Genomic DNA, 24446 nt, shown 5'->3' on the forward strand with positions numbered 1-24446 from the left:
TTGTTTAAACTGAACTTAATTTCTGTTTTTACACATTTAATTATATGATGAACCACTTTAAGCTGCACTACTTACAAAACACTTTTACAATTTCATTGTTTTTTATTTTATTACTATTATTATTATATTTCTTTTCATCTATACATACTTGCACTATTTGAGAGAGAGTTTGTTTTTCTTTTCACTTTTCAGAAGAAATATTTGAACCTTTCTATTTGTATGATATGTTCCCTCTTCTAGACTATCGGACCCTGCAGACGATCAAATTATTTTAATACGATGCTGATGAAGTATAAATATTTGACAATATAGCAGATCCATCCAAGAACTCGAGGGTAAAACAGACTTGAATGCAGTTTTACCTGTAAACTATAATGCAGATTTAGCAGCTCTTATTTTAGTGTGAGTGCATTCAGCTCTGAGAATTACCTGCATTTAGCGGCACAGTCCTTCTAAAAAACTCACATCTCCATTTTCGTAAAATAAAAATGTGTTGCCATAAATCATTATTATTAGTCACCCTGTATGTTTGTCACTGGGTTTTGCAAAGATCTAATTTAGACATACAAGGTTTCAGAAGGACGTCAGCGATGATAGTATGCTAAAAACGAACAGAGCAATTTCACAGATGAATAATTTCCCTAAATTAAGCGTCCTTCTCTTTTATTTCCCTCAATCTTTATTATTGCTGTTTGAGAGATACTCGCGGCATATGTTAAAGGCACACATCACCTATATTTTTATAAACACAAACACAAGCAAAGTTGATAAATACCAGAATAAGAGGTGAATAATACACTTGAGTATGAATATGACCATACTGTACTTGTAATAAGTGAAACATTACACACTGTACAAAGACAACATTTTACAGCTTAACATTGTCCATAGCAGCTCACTGTACATTCAAAAACTGGACTTCCATCCGGTGAATATGCATGAATGTTGATGCACCAGATGTTTTAAAAAGAAGAGAAGCCATTTCATTATCCATCAGTTTCCTCGAACTTTTGTTTTAGAGCAAAATAGTCAAAAATAAAACAACACACAATTCTGAAACTTTTCTGGACAAAGAGCAAAGCCAAATGAGGTAACACTGAAGGGCTTCTTCGCCTTGTTTTGTGCTTTAGTAACACTAATCTCCATGTGTTTAACAACGTCCTCACATAAAGACTTGTGCCTAGGACTCTCACAAATTAAACTCATTCTTCATTTTAACCAACATAATTAGCATCGGGAGTGGCTGGAATACAAACACTTACAAGCTATCACTCAGACAGCTATTTGTTTAAGCCAACATGATTTTTGGAGGTAATTTCCCAATCTGATTGTTTTTGGATGCAGGCCAGAGAATAAGCAGCTCGTGGTTCCAGCGATCCAAGACCACACATGAGAGAAAATCTCTCGGATTTATCTTACAACTGCTCTGATCGGAAAAACAGAGGAATTCATCCGACCATTTCCCTATGTCCGATGTCTGCAAGGTCTTCTCTGTCCTGCAGAGGTGCACGCTTCGAGTTCTAGCACTGCTGCAAAAAGCATCCGAGCTATGCAGCATGGCACACGCATGAATCCAAAAACGAGAATAAATGGCTGATGATTTTTGGTATGGTTTTTATCCGCTCATTTATCGTAACGCTGACATAACATGTGCATTTGGAATGAACGCAGCTTTATTTACAAATATATAGAACCACGCAATGAGAGAAAACGACATTGGAATGGAGGAGGCCACCATGCCCTAACGTCTTATAAAGGTCTATGAGACCTACAGAAGAAATGGGAGTGATTAACACACTCCCATGACCACAGTATTTACACAACACACATTTCAGAATCCTCCTCTGAATTCCTCTCTAAGGAAACATGGCGTATGGGAACCTCATATGCTGATATGTTATGACAACTAGGATTTTTAGTGTATGTCATTACAAGCTTCAGGTCCTGTCATCTGCATTCGGCCTCGTGGACGAAATATCAACACTGGAAACCGATGGAACCCCTATGAGTACATAAACGCCTAAAATTGGAAATGGCGCGACACAGTGATCTATCAAGTGTGTTTTCAAGTATTATCAGGAGCGTAAAAGCAAAAGCCTTCTGTGTATACTATTATCAATAAGACATTCTACATTTAGTCTCCGCACACACAACGCTAACAGCTAATACTTTACAAAGGGGCTTTCTGAACGACACCGTTAATGAGATTTTTATATCAACATGTACTTATAATCATAACAGTCCTCTTGCTATACGAGGAGCGTCCGAAATATGCTGAGGGTACGTAAGTCAGCTCTGAGCGATTTCAAAGGAGGGAAGGGTAGATCCCCATTGGAATTCCGGGGAGATCTCAGGGTTCTTATCCATATATCAAGTCCTGGTCGGAATCCAGACTCCACTATTTGTTTCAAAGATCCCGACTGAAGTCCAGACCTTTGCTGAAGGGATAGCGTGCAGGATACATGTACATAGGAAAGCTTCGCGGTACACTGAAGCAGGACTTCTCTTCAAGGACTTGAGGTTTTTGGTTGGTGGCCTGGAGTTACTATTGATTCTAGAAACAAATTCTGGCGGCTTGTTCTTGTTTCGGTCCAGTACTCTCCATCTTTCCGTATGGCTAGTTGCTAATTTAGCCTTTAGAGAATCTGTTCCCCAGTGCCACGCTCTGCGGTTCTGGCATTATTAGGTGCACAAATTGCTTGAATTCAGAGCAACGGTTTCAGCCGCTTATTCTAGTTTCTAAATGCATGTTTCACAGCCAAGCTGGGAAAGCTTTCAAGAACTTTATCGAGGAAAGCTGTTCGGATATTTTTTCTTCCGAGTTTTTATATCACATTGTAATTGTTTTTGATCATGCCAACATTCTTTTAGAAGAGCTCTGCATCAGTAGTTTAGTTCGGAGTTGGGATAATGCTTGAACACTTTATGAATCCATCCCGTATAGAAGGCCACGTTCACAAAGATGGCGGGTCGCTTGTGACGGGCGCATCCTCTGCCGTTTATGCTCACACCCACAATGACTTTACTGTGACTCTCCTGACATACCAGCGGGCCGCCGTAGTCCTTCTGTATGTGTAAGAAACACAAACATGCAAACATTATTATGATATCATGGGTTATGTTAAAGAATAACGTATGTCAATAGAATTAAAAGAATAAAATAATTTCCTGTTAGTTCAGACTCTGAATTCTGATTGGATTAACCAAATTTGAAATTATACAATTATGCGCATAGCATACTTTTAAATTCATTCTCAACAGCCTACAGCTAAAATAATTTTATATTGTAAATAATATTAAAAAATTCTGATTACTATTGGTAATAAATTGCTTTAATGCTCATGAAATATTTTTGTCTCTTTCATCATATAGTGGTGACAGCTTTTCTAAAAAAAGTGTATACCTATTATGATCTATGTTCTAATGTCTGTATTGAGTATTGAGGGACAATGTTGAGAAAAAAGCTCACCTCGCACACTCCTTCATCCTTCCGACCCCCCGCACACAGTTTAGACCTGGTGATCGGAAGACTTTCTCTGTGAAACTGTTGGCATCGTTCGTTGCTTACTATGGGTAGATAGACCCTTTTGAGTGTACCCTCATGGCCAGTGCCTGAGAGAGAATATATTTAAGGTCAGTAATGTATTTTACTTTTCCACAAAGTTTACTTTCACATGAGCCCCAATAAATACAGTTTATCATCTATCACAAGTGCTGTTACTTGATGCAGGTTATTTGTACCAGTTGTTTGTTCTACACAATGAACTGCACGTTTTGAGGGTGTACAGTCATGCTGGAGGTGGTGGGGTTCTCTAATGGTCTGCTCTGAAGCTGAACTTACCTTTGGTCTCACCCCAGCCATACACAGAGCATGTGGTGTTCTCCTGAATGCTGCAGTCAGCCACGGGCAGCTGAATAATCCGGACACGTTCCCTCGGGAGAGCCGGTCTGTGTGCAAGAGGAAGAGAGGTCATTTCATTAACAAGGAGTAAGAATGGCAGAATATTTCATCGCCTACACTGATCACAGACAGAAGACATTATTAATAGAGGTTTCGATTATTTGACGGGTCTTACCGAGTCAGTCGGAGTAGGGCGAGATTAGAGCCTTCCGGGCCACAGATGACTTGCGATATTCTTCTCTCCTGTCTGTGGACGTCATTCTCGGCCGATTCATTCAAATGTGCTACGCCGAGCAAAACTCTGTACTCTGATAGGTCAGGGACACTGAAAAAGAAAACATAAAACAAAAAGTTTGTGTGTGCTGATTATACACGTACAAATGATCTGTTTTTTAACATGCTTTTTATTTAATTCTTCCCTGTGGTCCACTTATAATGTTAGCTTTTTGCTCTGAACAACAGTCGTGATTAGATTTTTCTAACCGTTTTCCCCCTTTCTCTGACCTTTAGAACTAAATGGGCTGTTTTTGTGCTGCTGTGGTTTTTATAAACACTCTTGTTACATCTACAGTGAGACACAAGTTACAAAAATGAGGAAATTGAATGAACTCTTGTCTCACAAGATAACCTGATTCTTTATGATGTGACCCCTTTAATGAAAACCTTTGCGAATGTCGACGTGAACATATATGGATGGTCGCAAAATGTTCCAAAAACATCCGTGGCTTTGATTTGTTAGGTTACACGCTTGAACAAATCACGCACCCCTGATCGTTGACTCTGTGACCCTGACAATCCAGAGGTCACGGGCAGGGCATGGTGGTGACTGTGCGGTAAAGCTGGAGATAATTACCATGACGAGAAGCAATGTCTGTCTGTCAGCACCCACTCCTCCCTGACCAGAGAACCTCCGCACCAGTGAGTGCTCCTGAAGAGACCGGGAGACAGGAGACAGTGAAGCATCACCAACACGACTCTCTCACATCATAAAACATGACAGCACAGAGCTTTACTACAGAGGATCTGCCTTGCACTATGACATCATGAACAACTGCACTTTATTTAGACAGAATTTTACCGTCAATCGGCCTCAAGTCGCTTTTAGGGAACACAAAAAGTCAATTTCTGCTTATGTACAGAAAGTTCAAATACATCATTAAACCTGCAATGCTAACAGTAAATCATGTTTCTTTATCTCATTTGGTAGAGCTTTGCATTAGGCCGAGGTCATGTGTTTGATCTCAGGGAACACACACACTCATAAAATGTGGATAAGAGCGCCTGCCAAATGCATACATTTAAGACTGCAACAATGAATGTACGTTGAGAAATGTAAAAAATATGACCATACTATTTCATTCTAAACATAGCTACATACTACTATTGTTTCTTAACGTTTTAAAACATTGCTCACCCTCTTTGTATGCTGACCATCCAGCTGCCTTCTTTAATGGGGACCGGACCCCCACCCACAATTCTCACTTGCTTATGAACAAAACACGAGTTCTTTGAAACTTCATCTGTACAGAACAACGACAAAACCACAATAAACACAAACAGACGAAATATACACAAGCTCCGTGCTTGAGAAAAACTCATTCCACCATCATTTGAAACTTAAGACCACCGAAAAGTGTTTGAAAGACATGATTACCTTTTGGTGGCAGATTATTTTGGGAAGGTTGACCTAAAAAGGAAACAGGAAAGAATACGGATCATTCTATAAATGTTGCTTTGCTATACGCAACGGGTATGCATGAAAAATGGAGGAGAAAAAACTCCAGTAGTGTGATGGTTGTTTAGAGTATAATTTGAGCAAAAGTGTGTGTGAGGTCTTTAGCAATGACATGAGGATTAGTCTTGGTCCAGCATGTGGGATCAGTTAGGCTGCATGATCCTAAAGTTTAAGGTATGAATGTGAAACACGGCTGTACGTGTGTGTAGGTGTGTGACAGAGACAAAGGGAGTGTTGACAGTCCGAGCCACCTGGGCATTACACCCTTCAATTAAACTACAGTCTCCGAAGAAAGCGCATGTCTTTTTGTGTGAGTGATTTATGCGCCGTATGTAGATTTGTAACACATGGTCTGCATGGTCGACACAAGCCCGCGGTTGTCATCGATGAGATCAAAAGTCAACAGTACAGCATGTGATACTGCAAAATGAGGGCATAATGTCTATGTACAGGATCCCTGTTGTGTCAGAGCTTCATGCAATCCAGATGTTTTCTCGGTCAAACAATGTCATTGTTAGTATAATATAACATACTCAAAAGTCATACTTGAGTAAAGGAAAATATATTTTTATGGGAAGTGACCATTGTGGAGTTTCAGGTGCAAGGGATTCCATTACTGTTTTTTGAGGAGGCTAATCTGTATGAATTTGTGCAATGTGAATGTAAATATGTGAATGGCTTGTACAAATGTATACAAATTACGCACAAAATAGTTACGGATTGCCATGAGATTTTTTGGTTGTTTGGGTAGTGAAAAACCCTATAGTGTTCACATTTTCCTTTGGGTCAGCTTATAGGTTGGACTTATTTTCAAGAGGCATTTTTATGAACTCAAACGGGTTGTGTAGTACAGGTCACTCACAGGGTTTAAGGGAGCAGTAGTCCCACGGGATGGATGAACTGTTGGTAAAACACCACAGGCCATGCTTGTCCTTGTCTGGGTTCCTGCAGAAGTTCTCTGCTTGTTCAGCCGTCAAGAAGTCCACATTTCTCTCTTTACTGGGAACAAAAACAAATCTCAGCGTAATACCAGCAAATTTGCAGAACATTTGCAGCTTTAAATAAACGAATTGACGCGTATTTGATTTCTATCTACAAACATCATAGTCAGGTGCAACATTCAAAAAAATAAACTCTGGAGTCTAAATCTAAAAGTCTATCCGGTATTTGGACAATCCATCTAAAACCATTTAGTCCACAGCTAGCCCCAGCTGTGTGGAGTTCCCCTCTGGAGACGAGGTGAAGTATTTAGCTTTCGCATTACTCATGTCTGTCTAAGCTTTTCCACATTATCATTTAGAAATCAGATTCAGAAAGATTAACAGACTCTACGACCCTCAAACGCAAATTTAACAAACTATACGACCAGCGCTTAAGTGATTGACCAAATGATTTTCTCCCCATGTCTCCTACTATGTAAGTGATCTATACATAATGCTCGCCCGGCAGTGACCCCTGCAACCTGTCCGTGGCGACTCGCAGCCTGTAGGTCAAATAAAGGAGATGATTGGCTTTGATGTGCTCGTGGAATAAGGTTAGAGCGAGGAGAGGGGTGCACTGGGGGGTCACAGGGTGGCTCTAAAGAATCCTGCTCCGGCTGGGATGACCTGCTTGCAGTTTTTGGGGAATTGAGTCACTACGACTGCCACCCATTTACCGTCAATCTCCACTAAAATGTGTTTTTCTTCCTCGGAAACTGCAAGGGTCCTACTTTCTCAACAAAGACAAACACACCCTGACAATTGTGCGGCCCTTGTGGTTTACATCAATGCACAATCAGGGTCTACCAGTTCAGGGAGGGGAGACCTTTGACCTGGAACTTGTTCATAAAACTAGGAAGTCGTTTAACGCCACACATGTCAGGGTGAGTGCCGATGGCAGAAAAACAACAGACCTGTTGCGGAACTGAAATTTGGCTCCTCTGAGATTTACACACACGCAGACACACACACAGTGGTGAGTCACTGTTAATGTGCCAAAGCACTGTTTAACAGTCAAAACAATAACTGGATTTGAGGAAACAGACCTTGCTTGATTTAATAATCCTTTAAGAAAGGTTGCACAAGCATATTCGATTACTCCATATGCTGGTTACTGAATGTTCAAATGCATTTAAAAAACATGAGATGCCACACAGCATCTGTGCCATTTTATTACGCTTCCTTGTTTAACGCCAACTTGCTGGGTGTGACCTTTGAACCAAATCACTAAATGGAGTTGTTCACCTTGCACAGTAGCACAAAGGCATCATGGGATTGTCCTTGAAATCCTGTATTGCAAGATATGGAACTAGTTTCGTTTCCATGGAAACTAAGTGAAGGTCTATGACTATGTGATGTACTATATAAATGATGGTTCTGGTTGATGGTTGATACCACATAGACATATTTTTGTTTTCTATATACTAAAAGCGAAGTGTTCTGGCCCATATTGAAGAACAGTAAAACCCAAACAATTATCCAAAATCATACAAATGTTGTGATATAAAACCTTTCAAGCCTACATTTAAAGTTGATGTGTGTAATTTCTGTGTGCAAATTTCAGAAGTACTGCATTCTGTACATGAATATACTGTATATTGTATACTCTACATAGGTCGTACCTTTCAGTGTGGTCTTTCCAAAGAGCACAAGGGATGCCAGATCGAGTTTTTGCCTGTTTGCCGTTGTATGTTTCACCAATCCCTGTGTAGCACTCTGTAAGAAAAACATTGCTGATAAACATTGCAAATACCATCAACATATCAACAAGAGATGGCACAAAATTAAAAGGGTTGTGCAATAATAGCAATAGATTTGATAGATTTGATAATAAAAATGATATACTTAGATATCGCTTGGGTCCGTCAATACAAGTTGAAGGCATTTTGTTTACTATGGTTTAATCTTCCAAATTTAAAATGGTCATTTCAATTGCATCAAGTATTAGCACACCTTCATACAATTATTTGCATGATTGAGGTATCATTAAGAACAGTTTGTGTAGGACAAGTTAATATAGCTAAAATGTAATACCTGAGGTTCTAAACATGTCTCTAAAACAAATCTACATATTTAAAAACCTTAAGGCTTTCCATCAGATTCTATGCAAGCTGAACACCTTAAAATTCTTATTTAGCTCCTCAGGTAGTAGTCCTTAAAGAAGCACAGCGTGTTTGTGCTTTTAGTATGACAGCCAGTTCCCATCGCACTACAATAGTCGAACCATCGTCCCTACGGCCTCAATTGAAACAGCAGCTAAATCGATCTTAACATCAACGCTTGTACGAGTCCTATGAGCCGTCTCAAGGGCCCTGCCAGTCACACGAGGCTGTCAGCAGTGATTAATGCTAAAGTCGAGCTGTCTCATTCCCACACACTGTGGCTCCCGATCGCTGCACGTTTCAAGCATTCCCCAATTAGTGGCTGTAGAGATCGGAACCACAGGGACCCCTGCATGCTAATGCCAAGACAGCACAGATAGGACAGAATACAGAGGAAAAGTTGCAACGTTCTTAATCATTATGAAAATAAATAACATACAGACTCCTGCAGCGAGAATTAATCGGAACAAAAGCCTGGAAGTTGTTGTGGGTTGTTTTGATATGCAAAGAAGGCACGACTTCAAAAGGTGCGGCATCGTTTTTATTGCATTTCTCGGTCGGTGAAAATCGGTTGGAAGAATGCCAATCATAACATCATGGAAAACAAGACTGAGGCAGTAGATTATGAACATCTTTCCGCAAAGAAAATAAGTCTTCAGTTAAGTCGCCTGGTGTACTGGAATTTACTCTCTTGCATAATTCAGAGTGGCAAGTACAGAAATACACATCTCCACAGAGAGGAGGCAAAGCCAGGGTCAGACATGCCCTCATACTTTAGGAGCAATTGAGGGATAAATGACTCCGGTCAAGGAAACAGAGATATTGGAGATCCTCTCTACCAGAATCAGGAATGAACTCAATGTGGATCTAAAACATTACAGATGCCTAGTGCTGACCCCTTTGTTCTTACAACACACAAGTCTCTAGTACAACTGTGAAACCTGTAAGCCACTGCAATTTCATTTTAAAGCATCAACTAGGTGCATCAAAAGGTTCTTCGATGCCACAGAAGAACCTTTTGGTTCCATAAATAACCTTTAATACCTGAAGAACCCTTTTGTTTCACAAAAGGGTTCTTTGTGGCGAAAAAAAGGTAAAAAGTAAGAAAGAGATGGTTCTTTGAAGAACCTTTGGCTGAATGGTTTTTCCATAGCAACGCTATGAAGAACCTTTTAAGCACCTTTATTTTTAAGAGTGTAGTTCACTTAAAATCGATGCACTTTCTTCTGTAGAACACAAAAGACAAACGTTTGAAGAACGCTGGTTATGTTGACCCCACTTCAATTGTATGGACAGAAAACCACTGAGACATTTCTCAAAATATATTTTGCGTTGCTCAAAATAAAGAATAATATACTCTATCATTCTACATACACTTCTCTATATGTCCCTTCGGGAGACATTACAGTCTAAAAGAAACAAGACCTGACAACAATGTGATCTCCATGACAAATGGATTTAAGGACAACATGTAACTCTCTTTAACGTTAGGGTTACCCAATAAGGCAATGCCTTTCCACGGTGGTTCACTGAGTTCAAAACAGAGAAGCACTTATGCAGTAGCTCTGAGTCGGACAGTACTTCTCAATACCCTGAACACGAATTAAATGTGTCACACACTAATGACAAACTTTCCTGACAGTTTACATTTATCTTTTGTCTCTGCACACTTATATAACTTCCAAAGTGGTTTTATATTATATTACACTGGTCTTTAGGATTATATATTTAGATTTATTCATGTATTGCACGGTTTAACCAGTGATGAGTCCACGAATGGTGTTGTGTAAACCATGGGTGTCGCGTCACTCACCCTCAGACTTAGGTTCTGTGACTCCACAGCGAGGGATGTTAGTACAGTGCGCAATGGGTACATTGGGGTCAGTAGTGAAGCACCATGGGAACTGACGGCCGTCGGGATTCCTACAGTAGTTCTCCCTGAGATCCCTGTAGTACATAATAAACATTTTTGTCATATGCACATAAACCACTGGTGTGTTGCAAGCATATTTAAATAGGATTTATTTAAAAAAATACAAATGTGTACGCTCATACTTGCAGCGGTAGTTCTGGGGCGTGTAGGAGTGTTGATGGGGAAACTGGGCATCCCATCTTTGACAGGTTACTCGCTCGGGGGTGGTACCCACCGTCCCACGATAACCCTCCCCACGTCCACGGAAGCAGGTCGTTGTGTTGTCAATGTCCCTGCCGTTGTCTTGGTCTGAGTAAACAACAAAAGACATAAACATGGAGACAGTGGGAGTGAAAGGGATATTATCACTCCTTGGGCATGATGAAGGGTGAATCATGGAAGACTGCACGGCCGGGAGAAATAACACCAGCGTTGTCCTTTTGTCCAAATTTGCAAAATGAGTCAATGCAGTTGTCTGTGACAAATGCTGAAACAGAGCTATTTTGGACTAAACCCGAATTCTGTCTTCGAGAAAACAATGGAGATATATTGTTTTTGCCTGTGCATCTCGCCGCAATAAATTTTGTTTATTAGAGACAGTTATTGTTTTATCTCCTGCTGGGGTAGCTAACAGCACGAGAATATGCGCAAGAATCCGGCTAATGATGTCTAATGTCAAATTCGTCCAACACGCTGTGAGATATAAAAATCTTTCCTACAGTAGATCTCACTGTAAGTGCTGCTATTATATTGAGTAGGTTAGCACTGTTCAGCAATGTTTAAGCATTTTATTTAGACAGTGGTGCATATCGTCATCCAGACGTAAGCAAAGGCCAAGAAGCTGGGAAACAAAGGGGCACTTTGTGTCTTACAGCCTTGCTGTTTTTACTCCAGGTCTACGATACGTTTTAAGAGTATGTTTAGCTTTATAGACGATCAAATTGTCTTGTTAAGAAAGCTGTTCTGATTGCAAGTGGACGAAAGCCACTTCTTATAAAAGCAGAAGCGGCTATGATGGTTTCCAAACTCTATCAAGATGCTTACTGAGACAAAGTTGATGGGTTTGAAAAGATGCTCCGTTTTGGTAAATGGGAATAATCGTGATGAAAAGTTCCTCCCAGAATGGTACTCCGTGCTGTCTTAGAGAATAAGTCATGGTATTCTGCTCAAACCTTAGGTACGACTACACCAAATAGCTCTGAAAAATAAAAGTGGCCCCCATGGCTCGGTCTACAACAGTAAAGAACATGAGCTTCAGACGCCTGCGTTACTGCCTCACGTCCCTCTTGAACCAACGCGCCGTCGCCTCGCTAATGAAAATAAACGGAGGCAGGTGGGGGGGAGGTGTCATTACAATAATAGGTTTTCGGCCGCTTGCGTGCACAGCTTGTTTGAGAACGCTGAGGGGATGAAACCCACACATGTGTTTTGTCTTGAGCGTCGAAGGTTTACATAGCACTTGAAACTCAAGCACATTACTCTCATGCAGATAAGGGCATGCATTACTACACTGATGAGGAAAAATAAACACGGAGGCATATTACTGAAAAGACAGGGCAAGAGCCGAGGAGAGAGAGATAGAGGAAGAAAATTTTATAGGTGGACCCTCCTCTCCTCCCGGTTACAAACAACATTCCTGTGAGGGTCCCAAAAGCGAGGGGAGCCAAGGCTACAGGAAGAGGAAGTTGTAAATTTGGCAAACTCTGACTCTTTTCATTCGCTTTCTCTCGTTCGCTTCTCTCTCTTCATCTTAAACATAAGACACAAGCGGACACTCACCACACTGTTTGATGTTACAGTATTCCCATGGAGTATTCGGGTTGGTGGTGAAACACCAGGGTCTCTGGCGCCCGTCTGGGTTCCTACAGTAGTTGTCCTTTAAACCTTTATCAGGATACCTGTCAGAGGAACGGACACAGTCAGCACGCTAAGTATCAGATGTCTCAGTTAGACATCAGATTTACTGTCAGGATAAACTGTAAGAAACTGCAAAAAATGTATAGCAGGATCTCTTAGACCAAGCACACACTGCAAGACACAAAGTCCGAATTTCTTGTTTTCTGTCATGTTATCCTTATGATCAGAGATGCCCGCAGGTGGCAGGCACACATTGCGAGTTGGCTACAATCCGGTCACAAACTTGAAGGCATGACAAGATCCTGTCTTGTACTGTGGGCGCGAGTAAAAGCATCACAGACTATTTGCTTCGTTGGTTGGTTTGCACAAAGCAGTCCTTTGATTCACTGCTTTATATCAAACAGCGACATGACACAGTTCTCATGAGTTCAACTGGGAATACACTGCTGATTTTTCAAATACTTCTGAAAGTTGCTCACGAATGCCATTCCGGATTAGGTAAATGCACGCAATCTGAACATGCGAAAACAACTTGCCTTTGTGTGTTTAGAGACTCTTAAGGGATAATTTCAACAAACTGACATTTATTTCAAGTTTAACAATATTGTTTTTTCCCAGAACTGTAAAGATGCAACTGGGGCACTGAGAAGGCCGTGTAAAATGAAAATACCATTTATTGGTTGGAAATGCTAGATACGGCTAATGTCAACTCTATTTTATGCTATGGTACACAAACCAGATGCATAATTAGGTAAAAATGTGCAAGTAATGTTGGAAATCATGTGTGTCTGTTGAACACAGTCCAAACTGTTTCGAAACCTGAAAGTCATTATGTTTTCCTAAACAAAATGTTATTGAAGCGTAATTTTTTGTGACAGCCATCACGTTATGATTCATCCAGATTAAAGAATTGCACTGATGTTTTCACCGTTACACTTATACACCCAGCTTTCTTCTGCTCACACATTTTTTCCACAGGTACGCTTCTCCCTTCTGTGAAACATAACATGCACACAAACTCTTAACATGCTAAATTGAAAAGGCCTCCCACAATAATTGATACAGCCTGACCACTTGAAATCTCTTGAAGTCTATCCCATTGATGTTGTCCCCTAGGATTTACTTTTTTCTAATCGGTCTCCTACCTTTTAGGGTGGAAAAGGTGTTTGTGTGGTTCCTCAAGGTCCCAGCGTTGGCATTCCCGGCCGCTCTCCGTGTGGTCCATGGGTCCACGGTAACTTTCTCCGTTACACGTCATACATTCCACTATGGATAAGGAACATACGTCGTAAGAATGCTAACTAGTTAGACTAGGTCTGAAAAACACCAGCTGAGCTGCATTAAAGTTTGTTGAGCATGACTCAAATGAGCCCTGGTTTTCATGTTAAGAATGCAACTATTTCTGAATACTAATATTACATTTGTGCACATTACTTATGCATATGCGAATCGCTGAAGATTAATGATTGCTGGGAGTGTAATCGCATTAATAAAAATGCAATTTGCTGAACGTGCAATTATGAGACACATGATGGTGTAAAAATAAATAATCTGACACTTCAATTTATTGGGCCGGCGTGCCACCCATTAGGCCTCGCATTTATCCCCGAAGGTACATTTCATCGCCTAACAGATTTTATATATTAAAAGGTTAAATCAATGTGTAATTATTAAAGAGCTTAGTAAGAGCTTAGTCACTGCAGGACTGAACCAAACATCACAGCAGATGGGGGTCGCCAGAGCTAAAGTGATCTCTCTAAGGCCTGTTATTACGTGTATACACAGCAGTATAAGGACCAGATTACTGCACTAGAAAGAGATGTTTAATGTCGGACACTTTCACAAAAGCATGATTTTACGTCCTCATGTGTGTGTTTCTGATTATGGGAAACTAGGTTATTAACAAACCCTCCCAGACGATATTTCACCCCTCAACTCTCGGGAGAGACAAGAGACTCACTATGTAGGCCTGATCGTTATCACAACTGAAAACCCCTCTTTATGCATGCGACTCACTCCAAAAAAATCCCCCGGCCACCCCGACTATCAAAACACTTTCTTCTGCAAAAGATTAAGTCTTTAATCCAATTTAAACTGATACAATTCACATGAAAAGGGAGTTCCTAACAGACTGAAAATTAACGCAAAGTATAGTGCTAAATTGAAAACACATAGGAAAGAAAAATCACGCACAACATCTTAATATTAACAACTCTCACTCATGTCTGTTTATTTTTTAAGCTGTTGATACTTATGTTGCATAGTACAAAGATAATACATGAAAATGCCATTACGTCTTCTAGGCTATGATAGTGCATAATCCAAGCAATTACATTTTCCACAAGGAATAGAAAGATGCTAGGTTACTTACCATCCGAGCATTGTGGGATGCTGCAGTCCTGATGGCGTATTTTTGGGTCTGTGGTGAAGCACCAGGGCCCTGTTGTAGTGTTGTCTGGGTTACGACATAAATTTTCACGCAGATCTCTTTGCTTGTGCCTCTGGGGTAAGAAACTGAAGGAGTGAGGAGAGCAGATATATTCAACTTTGAGAGATGGTGGAACAAACCGGTCACCCCATTTCAAACTCACATCATGAACGTTTTCTGGGAATGACATGTTACAGATTACACTATTCAGATGTCTCAAAAGATTAATTTATTCAACCTAAGTGTCCAGTAATGACAGTTACCAAGATGAAGTTGATGAAGTGGAAAAGGTGACTATGTGCACCTTTAAACTCTAATGTAGAGTTTACAAAAATCTTTTATCCTTGCCATGCAAATGTTTTTAATCCATTAATAAATGGTTGCCTGTAGCCAAACAGTAATTATCTTTCGTGCAATTGCCTCTGGCATTCATAACATAATTGAACCAAGCTCATGATGATTGATGAACAAAGATAAAAAAGCAATCTGTGACAAATTATGTGACCTACACAGGCCTGTGTGGTATTTTGGGACATTCAGGTCCATTGGCTTTTCAGATGATAGAACATGCCTGTGATGTTTCAGAGACCAGCGTATCAAAAGCTGGCTTTAAAACAGTACCGCTGTCCATTACAGAGATAAAACGGGTAAAAGGAAAAAGAGAGAAAGAAAGCCAGACCGGGGAAGTTGAGGTCTCTGAATGGTAAAATTTAATTCTATATAATTCAAATATATTTAGTCTTACACCATCTTACTGACAGCAGTGAATAGAAATAAATACTGCAGGCATCCTTAATGAAGTCCTGTAGCCATAATGAACCCTTATCAAACACCAATTTCCCATTAAACATCTTATCTCAGCTTTGTTCTGCTTTCTGTCCAACTCCCGCTTGTTCACTTACCCTCCATTCCTACAAACATGACATCTGCGTTGCATACGGCTTCTGCACGTTTATTTTTAGAACACTGTGTCAACAAATCTACAGTATTGGCAAAAACTTGGATTGAAGTGTTTATGCATGGGGGTATCACACAAAACTGTTTATTTTTGGGTTCATGAGTACGGAAGCAATTGTTTATTCATTTATCAACCGCTCATTGGCGTTCCTGTCATTGTCTCTACAGTACTCCACTGTCACACTCAATAGAAGTGAGAATGCTCCATCAAGTCAATCATCTGGTGCATTCATCATCATTAGAGATTAATGGGGATTTTTACGACCCATGAAGTGTGTTTTGCCATTAGTTGTCTAATAGCGAAATGTGTATAAATAAATAAACGAAAACATTCCAAGAAGACCGTAATAGCAGATTTTGAGAGCAGCCAGACAAAATACAAACAGTGGAAATTGAGTTCAATTGCCCGTAGAGCCGCCCTTCCTTGAACCGCCACCTTAACGTGGTGGAGGGGTTTGAGCACCCGAGTGACCCTAGGAGCTATGTTGTCGGGGGCTATATGCCCCTGGTAGGGTCTCCCAAGGCAAACAGGTCCTAGGCGACGGGTCAGACTAAGAGTGGTTCAAAAACCCCATATGATGTTGACAAAAACAAGGACCGTGACGTCGCCCGGTATGGCGCAACCGGGGCACCACCCTGGAGCCAGGCCCGGGGTCGGTGCTCGTATGCGAGCGCCTGGTGGCCGGGCCTTTCCCCACGGGGTCCGGCCGGGCTCAGCCCGAAGGAGCGACGTGGGGCCACCTTCCCGTGGGCTCACCACGTGCGGGAGGGACCATAGGGGGTCGGTGCATTGTGGATCGGGCGGCAGTCGGAGGAGAGTGCCTCGACAGCCCGATCCCTGGACACGGAAGCTAGCTCTAGGGACGTGGAATGTCACCTCGCTGGCGGGGAAGGAGCCTGAGATGGTGCGGGAGGTTGAGAGGTTCCGACTAGAGATAGTCGGGATCACCTCTACGCATGGCTTGGGCTCTGGAACCACACTCCTCGAGAGAGGATGGACACTTCATCACTCTGGAGTTGCCCATGGTGAGAGGCGGCGGGCTGGTGTGGGTCTGCTTATAGCCCCCCAGCTCTCCCGCCATGTGTTGGAGTTTACCCCGGTGAACGAGAGGGTCGTTTCCCTGCGCCTACGGGTCGGGGTTAGGTCTCTCACTGTGGTTTGTGCCTACGGGCCGAACGGCAGTGCAGAGTACCCGACCTTCTTGGAGTCTCTGGGAGGGGTGCTGGAAAGTGCTCCGACTGGGGACTCCGTCGTCCTACTGGGGGACTTCAACGCCCATGTCGGCAACGACAGTGACACCTGGAGGGGCGTGATTGGGAGGAACGGCCCCCCTGATCTGAACCCGAGCGGTGTTCAGTTATTGGACTTCTGTGCTAGTCACAGTTTGTCTATAACGAACACCATGTTCAAGCATAAGGGTGTCCATCAGTGCACGTGGCACCAGGACACCCTAGGCCGCAGGTCGATGATCGACTTTGTGGTCGTTTCATCTGACCTGCGACCATATGTTTTGGACACTCGGGTTAAGAGAGGGGCGGAGCTGTCAACTGATCACCACCTGGTGGTGAGTTGGATCCGATGGCAGGAGAGGAAGCTGGACAGACTCGGCAGACCCAAACGTACCGTAAGGGTCTGCTGGGAACGCCTTGCCGAGTCTCCTGTCAGAGAGATCTTTAACTCCCACCTCCGGCAGAGCTTCAACCAGATCCCGAGGGAGGCTGGAGACATTGAGTCCGAGTGGACCATGTTCTCCGCCTCCATTGTCGAAGCGGCCACTCGGAGCTGTGGCCGTAAGGTCTCCGGTGCCTGTCGAGGCGGGAATCCCCGAACCCGGTGGTGGACACCGGAAGTAAGGGAAACCGTCAAGCTGAAGAAGGAGTCTTATCGGGCCTGGTTGGCTTGTGGGACTCCTGAGGCAGCTGACAGGTACCGGCAGGCCAAGCGGACTGCTGCCCGGGTGGTTGTGGAGGCAAAAACTCGGGCCTGGGAGGAGTTTGGTGAGGCCATGGAGAAGGACTATCGACTGGCCTCGAAGAGATTCTGGCAAACCGTCCGGCGCCTCAGGAGAGGGAAGCAGTGCCCTACCAACGCTGTTTACAGTGGAGGTGGGAGGCTGTTGACCTCAACTGGGGATGTCGTCGGTCGGTGGAAGGAGTACTTCGAGGATCTCCTCAATCCCACCGTCACGTCCTCCATTGAGGAAGCAGAGGCTGAGGGCTCAGAGGTGGACTCGTCCATCACCCAAGCCGAAGTCACTGAGGTAGTCAAGAAACTCCTCAGTGGCAGGGCACCGGGGGTGGATGAGATTCGCCCTGAGTACCTCAAGTCTCTGGATGTTGTGGGGCTGTCTTGGCTGACACGCCTCTGCAGCATCGCGTGGCGGTCGGGGACAGTGCCTCTGGGATGGCAGACCGGGGTGGTGGTCCCTCTTTTTAAGAAGGGGGACCGGAGGGTGTGTTCCAACTACAGGGGGATCACACTTCTCAGCCTTCCCGGGAAAGTCTATGCCAGGGTACTGGAGAGGAGAATACGGCCGATAGTAGAACCTCGGATTCAGGAGGAACAGTGTGGTTTTCGTCCAGGCCGTGGAACGCTGGACCAGCTCTACACCCTCTACAGGGTGCTGGAGGGTGCATGGGAGTTTGCTCAACCAATCCACATGTGTTTTGTGGATTTGGAGAAAGCATTCGACTGTGTCCCTCGCGGCATCCTGTGGAGGGTGCTTCGGGAGTATGGGGTCTGTGGTCCTTTGCTAAGGGCTGTCAGGTCCCTGTACGACCGAAGCAGGAGCTTGGTTCGCATTGCCGGCAGTAAGTCGGACCTGTTCCCAGTGCATGTCGGACTCCGGCAGGGCTGCCCTTTGTCACCGGTTCTGTTCGTAATTTTTATGGACAGAATTTCTAGGCGCAGCCAAGGGCCGGAGGGTGTCAGGTTTGGGGACCACACGATCTCGTCTCTGCTATTTGCGGATGATGTCGTCGTGTTGGCCCCTTCAAACCAGGACCTTCAGCATGCACTGGGACGGTTTACAGCAGAGTGTGAAGCGGCTGGAATGAAAATCAGTACCTCCAAATCCGAGGCCATGGTCCTCAGTCGGAAAAGGGTGGCTTGCCCACTTCAGGTTGGTGGAGAGTTCCTTCCTCAAGTGGAGGAGTTTAAGTATCTCGGGGTCTTGTTCACGAGTGAGGGGAGGAGGGAACGGGAGATTGACAGACGGATCGGTGCAGCTTCTGCAGTAATGCGGTCGATGTACCGGTCCGTCGTGGTGAAGAAAGAGCTGAGCCGCAAGGCGAAGCTCTCAATTTACCGGTCAATCTACGTTCCTACTCTCACCTATGGTCATGAGCTTTGGGTCATGACCGAAAGGACAAGATCCCGGATACAGGCGGCTGAAATGAGCTTCCTCCGCAGGGTGGCTGGGCGATCCCTTAGAGATAGGGTGAGAAGCTCGGTCACCCGCGAGGAGCTCGGAGTAGAGCCGCTGCTCCTCCACATCGAGAGGGGTCAGCTGAGGTGGCTTGGGCATCTGTTACGGATGCCTACTGGACGCCTTCCTCGGAAGGTGTTCCGGGCCCGTCCGACCGGGAGGAGACCCCGGGGAAGACCTAGGACACGCTGGTGGGACTATGTCTCCCGGCTGGCCTGGGAACGCCTCGGTGTCCCCCCGGAAGAGCTGGAGGAAGTGTCTAGGGTGAGGGATGTCTGGGCATCTCTGCTTAGACTGCTGCCCCCGCGACCCGGTCCCGGATAAGCGGAAGAAAATGGATGGATGGATGCCCGTAGAGAAAGACCAAAGGAAGAACATAAAGTGAGTAAGTAAAGCACTTACTTGTGTTCATGAGGAGTTTGTGCATTCCAATGCTGACACTGAAATCCATTCTTCGTCACCGACCTCTTCCCTTTGTAGTTCAGTCCATTGCCAATGATACATTCTTTCACAAAGTCTACAGGATGACGAGTGTACAATGTTATCTTATTATGCAATCTTGTTCATATACACAGATTTTTTTATTTTTCTGTAAAACTGGTCTGCTACAAGCGCTATAGAAATAGATATTCAATGAAACCACGATCAAAATCAAAGATGTACATAAGACAACAGCATGCATAGGGTCCCGGAAGTAAAAATCCCACTCGTTTTCTCCACAGCGTCACTGGATGTGACTAAGAGTCAATCTCATTTTGCTGCCTCAAGTCATGCTGGTGGCAGATTGTGGGAATGTTTGTTCGGTCTCCGATCTCACATTTATTCACACTGCAATTTAATTAATCTTTAAGTCAATGCTTGGCTAAGGCTTGAGAACAGCTTATCATATTACGAAACCCCTGATGGATCATCAACATTTCTGGAGCTGACATTTAGACTTTAAACAGAACGAAAGCTAGGTGACAATAAACCCCAAAACAACAAACACTACTGTGTGTACATAGGACATCTTTTTACCTTTTTTCTCATAGAGGTCGAAGTTGAAGTCATTCTCTATGCGGACTCCAAAGGTGAGGCTGTCATAGGACAGTAAATTACACTTGGTGCTTTTCTGATCAAAGATGAATGCTCTGCAGAGACATATGGCAGACATATTAATATTATGCATATGAATACAGGATGAATGTGAACCTGGCAGGATGACAGAAATGACTGTGACATCAGCGAATGACACTCAAAGCACAGAATAGCATTTGTTGTCTGATTTGTACATGTGTCACATGATACCCTCAAAAAAACGAAAGCAGTAGTGCTACTAGTGCTAAATGCCAACAGTCAGGCAACATTATGCAATATCAGTGTATGAAGGGCGCATTTCATTATTATGCAGAAGTAGTGAGAGTTCATCGACCTGAAACATCAAAATAGGAAATAGTTGGACTGCTGATCTTCAATTTCCACTGATGAAATTAATTCCAGCTGCATCCTGACAAACAGCGTTTTTCATAATTACCCATTTCAAATCATATTATGTTTGTAAGGGAGTAAACTGGTTGTGTGCTTCTTTTATTTAGTTGTGCAGTTGGTGTTTGTGATCGCGTGTATAAGATGGGTGTCTGTGCGTTGACCTTTTAAACCTCCGTACCTGCAGGTGAATGGGAGCTTCCTTTTGCGACTGCAGCGACGCGCACACTTTCCCACGCTCATCTTGCGGCCTTTGGACATGAAGGACAAATCAGGTAGAGTGACCGGACGCACGCCATCCGTCTTCTGGTAGTCTTGCAGGGCATGCCTCTTGGTTTCTGCCACAGAACACACGTGTCAGATCGAGAGAGCTAACAGACAAATCCAAACATCTGGTTCATAACAGGTGGCTCTTAATTTTACTTCAATTCATTAAAGACTCAATTCACAGGCCTCCCAGGAGTGACTATGAAAGCATAAAGGAAACCAAAATAATGTAATTTTATTGTAAATCATATAACAAGCATCTCAGATCACAAACTAACCTGGATATGTCAGAAAATGATGCGATTTATTAGGGCTAGTAATTACACTGTGATGCATAAAAGGAGCTCATTCAGATGGTTGTATGATACGTTTAATCCTGTGCGTGCAACTAGATGCATCAATCATTGTCTGTTTAGGATCTTGGCAGGACCAACGCTTCTGTCTATCCTCCAAGGGTTCTGTCCGCTACAATGGTAAGGGATTTCTGTCCAGCAGATGGCTAGAGAGCACTGATTTCATGCTCGCACAGACCATGTTGTAAAACCAGATACAAGTGTGCTCTCTGAAACTATTTCTATGTAGACAAGTTCTTATGCTAGACAACCATTAAAAAACTCAAGACGTATGCATCTACCATAGAGAACCCATCTGAACAGAACAGATTAAGCAACAGGACACTGTAAGCAGTTTCACAGGGCACAAAACTTTCCATTACCTTGCATGCAATAGACACTGTGTCACAACAATGACTTATTTAATACAGATGATAAAAACTAGTCCCAAGTTTAGATCCTGGTGCATTATTGCATATGTAAAGCTCACACTGTCACAGGGGTTATTTTCTTCGATCCAAGGTTTTACTCCCCCATAATAAAGAATGAATTGAACTAAAACAGAACCCAGAGGGACCAACATGCCAACCAGGTCCCCGTGTCCCACTGCTAATTCAAAATGACAATTTGAAATCAATAAGCTTTGCGCAAAAGCTGCTTTTGTTTCTCTGTGTATATTTTTACAGGCCACAAAAACACCGCAGAACTCCATCACTTCATCTAACTCTCCTTTAGCTCCATGCGCATCGTCGATGACTCACATATCCAGATGTTTCATGAAGAAACGGCCCACTCAACATGCATGTCAACATCTGCGAGGTTTTCCCTAGTAAACCGTAACGCAATGTTTGGTCAATATGACGTTTAATTGCAACATAACGTTATTTTACCAAACCGCAAATAGTTATAGAGCGCATTTACAGTGCTTGAAATCGAGTCTTAAATTAGATTATCATTAAATGCTTAATATAATTTAAAGATGTTCATCTTGCTGATAATAAATGCCAAAAGTAGCTTACTATGTCATTGTACTCATGCAGTCAAGCAGTCTGTAAGCTCGAGCACAGAAAGTGCGCTCCTTCTGCACAGGGAGTCTCAAAAAAAGGTAATTGAAAGAATAACTTAAAGCTAATATTTTTCTATTCTTATATTATAGGGTAAAAATAATGAAATATAACTATCTTTCTAGTAGCTATTATATTACTATATTCACTATGCATTCGCAAAACCACGGACTCCGTGGAAATTTCTTAACGGGGACACCCAGGGTCCCCTTAAAAAAACTTACCTGAGTAAACCAAAACAGCCACACAGAGCAACATTTTGTAAATCCACATGTTGTTTTGGAGAGGTCAATGTAAACCCCAAAAACGCAAAACGAAAGTAAAGTCGCGACGTTTTGTCTCTTTATAAATAAGAAAGTTATCTCTCTGCGGCTGTAGATACGCGGACAGTGAGCGAGAGCGCGCAGGACTGACTGAAGATCAGCGCGAGCTCAGATATTCTACCTCGTGCACTCCCGCCTCTTCCCTCAGCCCATTTAAAGAGTCTGTCCATTTTTCCAGAACATTATCATCATCATATATCATCACTTCCTCGTCGACACTGAGGCTGTTGAACCAATCCGGAAGTTAAGAAAAGGGTTTATATTTGTTGACGTCTAATTTTATGGAGCGGATGGAATGTGACGAGCAGCACACGTCGGTGCGCACCGGGTGGTGTTCGGGAATAAAGTTTTGAATTGATAAACTCTGGGTCACTTCTTCATTTCTCACATTTCATTACAAAAACTTGCCATGTTAACCACAGCTACAACACCAAAGTTAACGTTAGGCAGTCCCAAATTGATTCAAGGTGGTTTTATAGTGTTCTCTGTTGATCCGTCCCACACCGAGTCTTAAAATACTTTTACATTATGTCATGTTGTGTGGTACCCTGGTAATATTAAGCTATGATGAAGAGTATCATATTATTTACACACCCACATTTAACAGACACAACATCTATGAAGACTCTCATGACAACTTTGTGACAAATTCACCTCTAAATGAGCTTATCCATCATTATTATTGACTGAACTTATCTAGAGCTCATTTACGGACTGTAGGCTTCCCTTACAGTATTGATGTGCATAACTCACAGCGCGAGAGAGAGAGAGCGAGGAGAGAGAGCGAGAGAGAGAGAGAGGAGCGAGAGAGAGAGAGAGAGAGCGGAGAGAGAGAGAGAGAGAGAGAGAGCGAGAGAGAGAGAGCGAGAGCGAGAGAGCGAGAGAGAGAGAGAGCGAGAGAGAGAGAGAGAGAGAGAGCGAGGAGCGAGAGGAGTGAGAGAGAGAGAGAGAGAGAGAGAGAGAGAGAGCGAGAGAGAGAGAGAGAGCGAGAGAGAGAGAGAGAGAGAGAGAGAGAGAGAGAGGAGAGAGAGAGAGAGGAGAGAGAGAGAGGAGAGAGGAGAGAGAGAGAGAGAGCGATGAGCGAGAGAGAGAGAGAGCGAGAGAGAGAGGAGAGAGCTGAGAGAGAGAGAGAGCGACGAGAGAGAGAGAGAGAGAGCGAGAGAGAGAGAGAGAGAGAGCGAGAGAGAGAGAGAGAGAGCGAGAGAGAGAGAGCGAGAGCGAGAGAGCGAGAGAGAGAGAGAGAGCGAGAGAGAGCGAGAGAGCGAGAGAGAGCGAGAGAGCGAGAGAGAGAGCGAGGAGAGAGAGAGAGGGGAGAGAGAGAGAGAGAGAGAGCGAGAGAGAGAGAGAGAGAGAGAGAGAGAGAGAGAGGTGCTTGGTGGAACAAATGAGTTGTTTACTAGATGGCACTACACTAAAGCACTAAAGATGCTTTCCCCTCTCTTGAGAGCTCTTTTATTCTTATCTGCCATGAAAATACACTCCATGTGTTTATTTGTAGCACGCTTATGCTTTTGGACGCCTGCAAGTTGTTTTTGTTTGTGGGTCAGTTCTTCACTCAGCTTGGCATGTTTATTTACGGCAGGTTGTTTACCCAAAGTGTATTTGTATTAGTTTAGTTAACAGCAGTAGTGTTTATGTGAGCGTCTTCTGTGGCCTGTGATCGTATTTCTAGCTTCCTCTGATGATGGAGGTACAA

The 24446-nt window shown here is 43.2% G+C and overlaps 1 protein-coding gene across 1 annotated transcript; it reads right to left on the reverse strand.

Moving 5' to 3' along the window:
- Window positions 1-649: 649 nt before the first annotated feature.
- hgfb (hepatocyte growth factor b) lies at window positions 650-22896 on the reverse strand. Its single transcript, XM_079465633.1, has 18 exons — window positions 22652-22896; window positions 20946-21102; window positions 20318-20430; window positions 19703-19817; window positions 14859-15001; window positions 13633-13753; window positions 12410-12528; window positions 10774-10939; window positions 10532-10665; window positions 8239-8332; window positions 6499-6635; window positions 5556-5588; window positions 5316-5421; window positions 4755-4829; window positions 4077-4226; window positions 3842-3948; window positions 3470-3612; window positions 650-3066 (listed from the first exon to the last, which is right to left on the reverse strand). The coding sequence occupies exons 1-18, from the start codon at window positions 22698-22700 to the stop codon at window positions 2884-2886; spliced, it is 2145 nt and encodes a 714-aa protein (XP_079321759.1). The 5' UTR covers window positions 22701-22896; the 3' UTR covers window positions 650-2883.
- Window positions 22897-24446: the final 1550 nt, after the last annotated feature.

The sequence above is a fragment of the Barbatula barbatula genome (genome assembly GCF_947034865.1).
Source record: "Barbatula barbatula genome assembly, chromosome: 10".
Taxonomy (NCBI): Eukaryota; Metazoa; Chordata; class Actinopteri; order Cypriniformes; family Nemacheilidae; genus Barbatula; species Barbatula barbatula.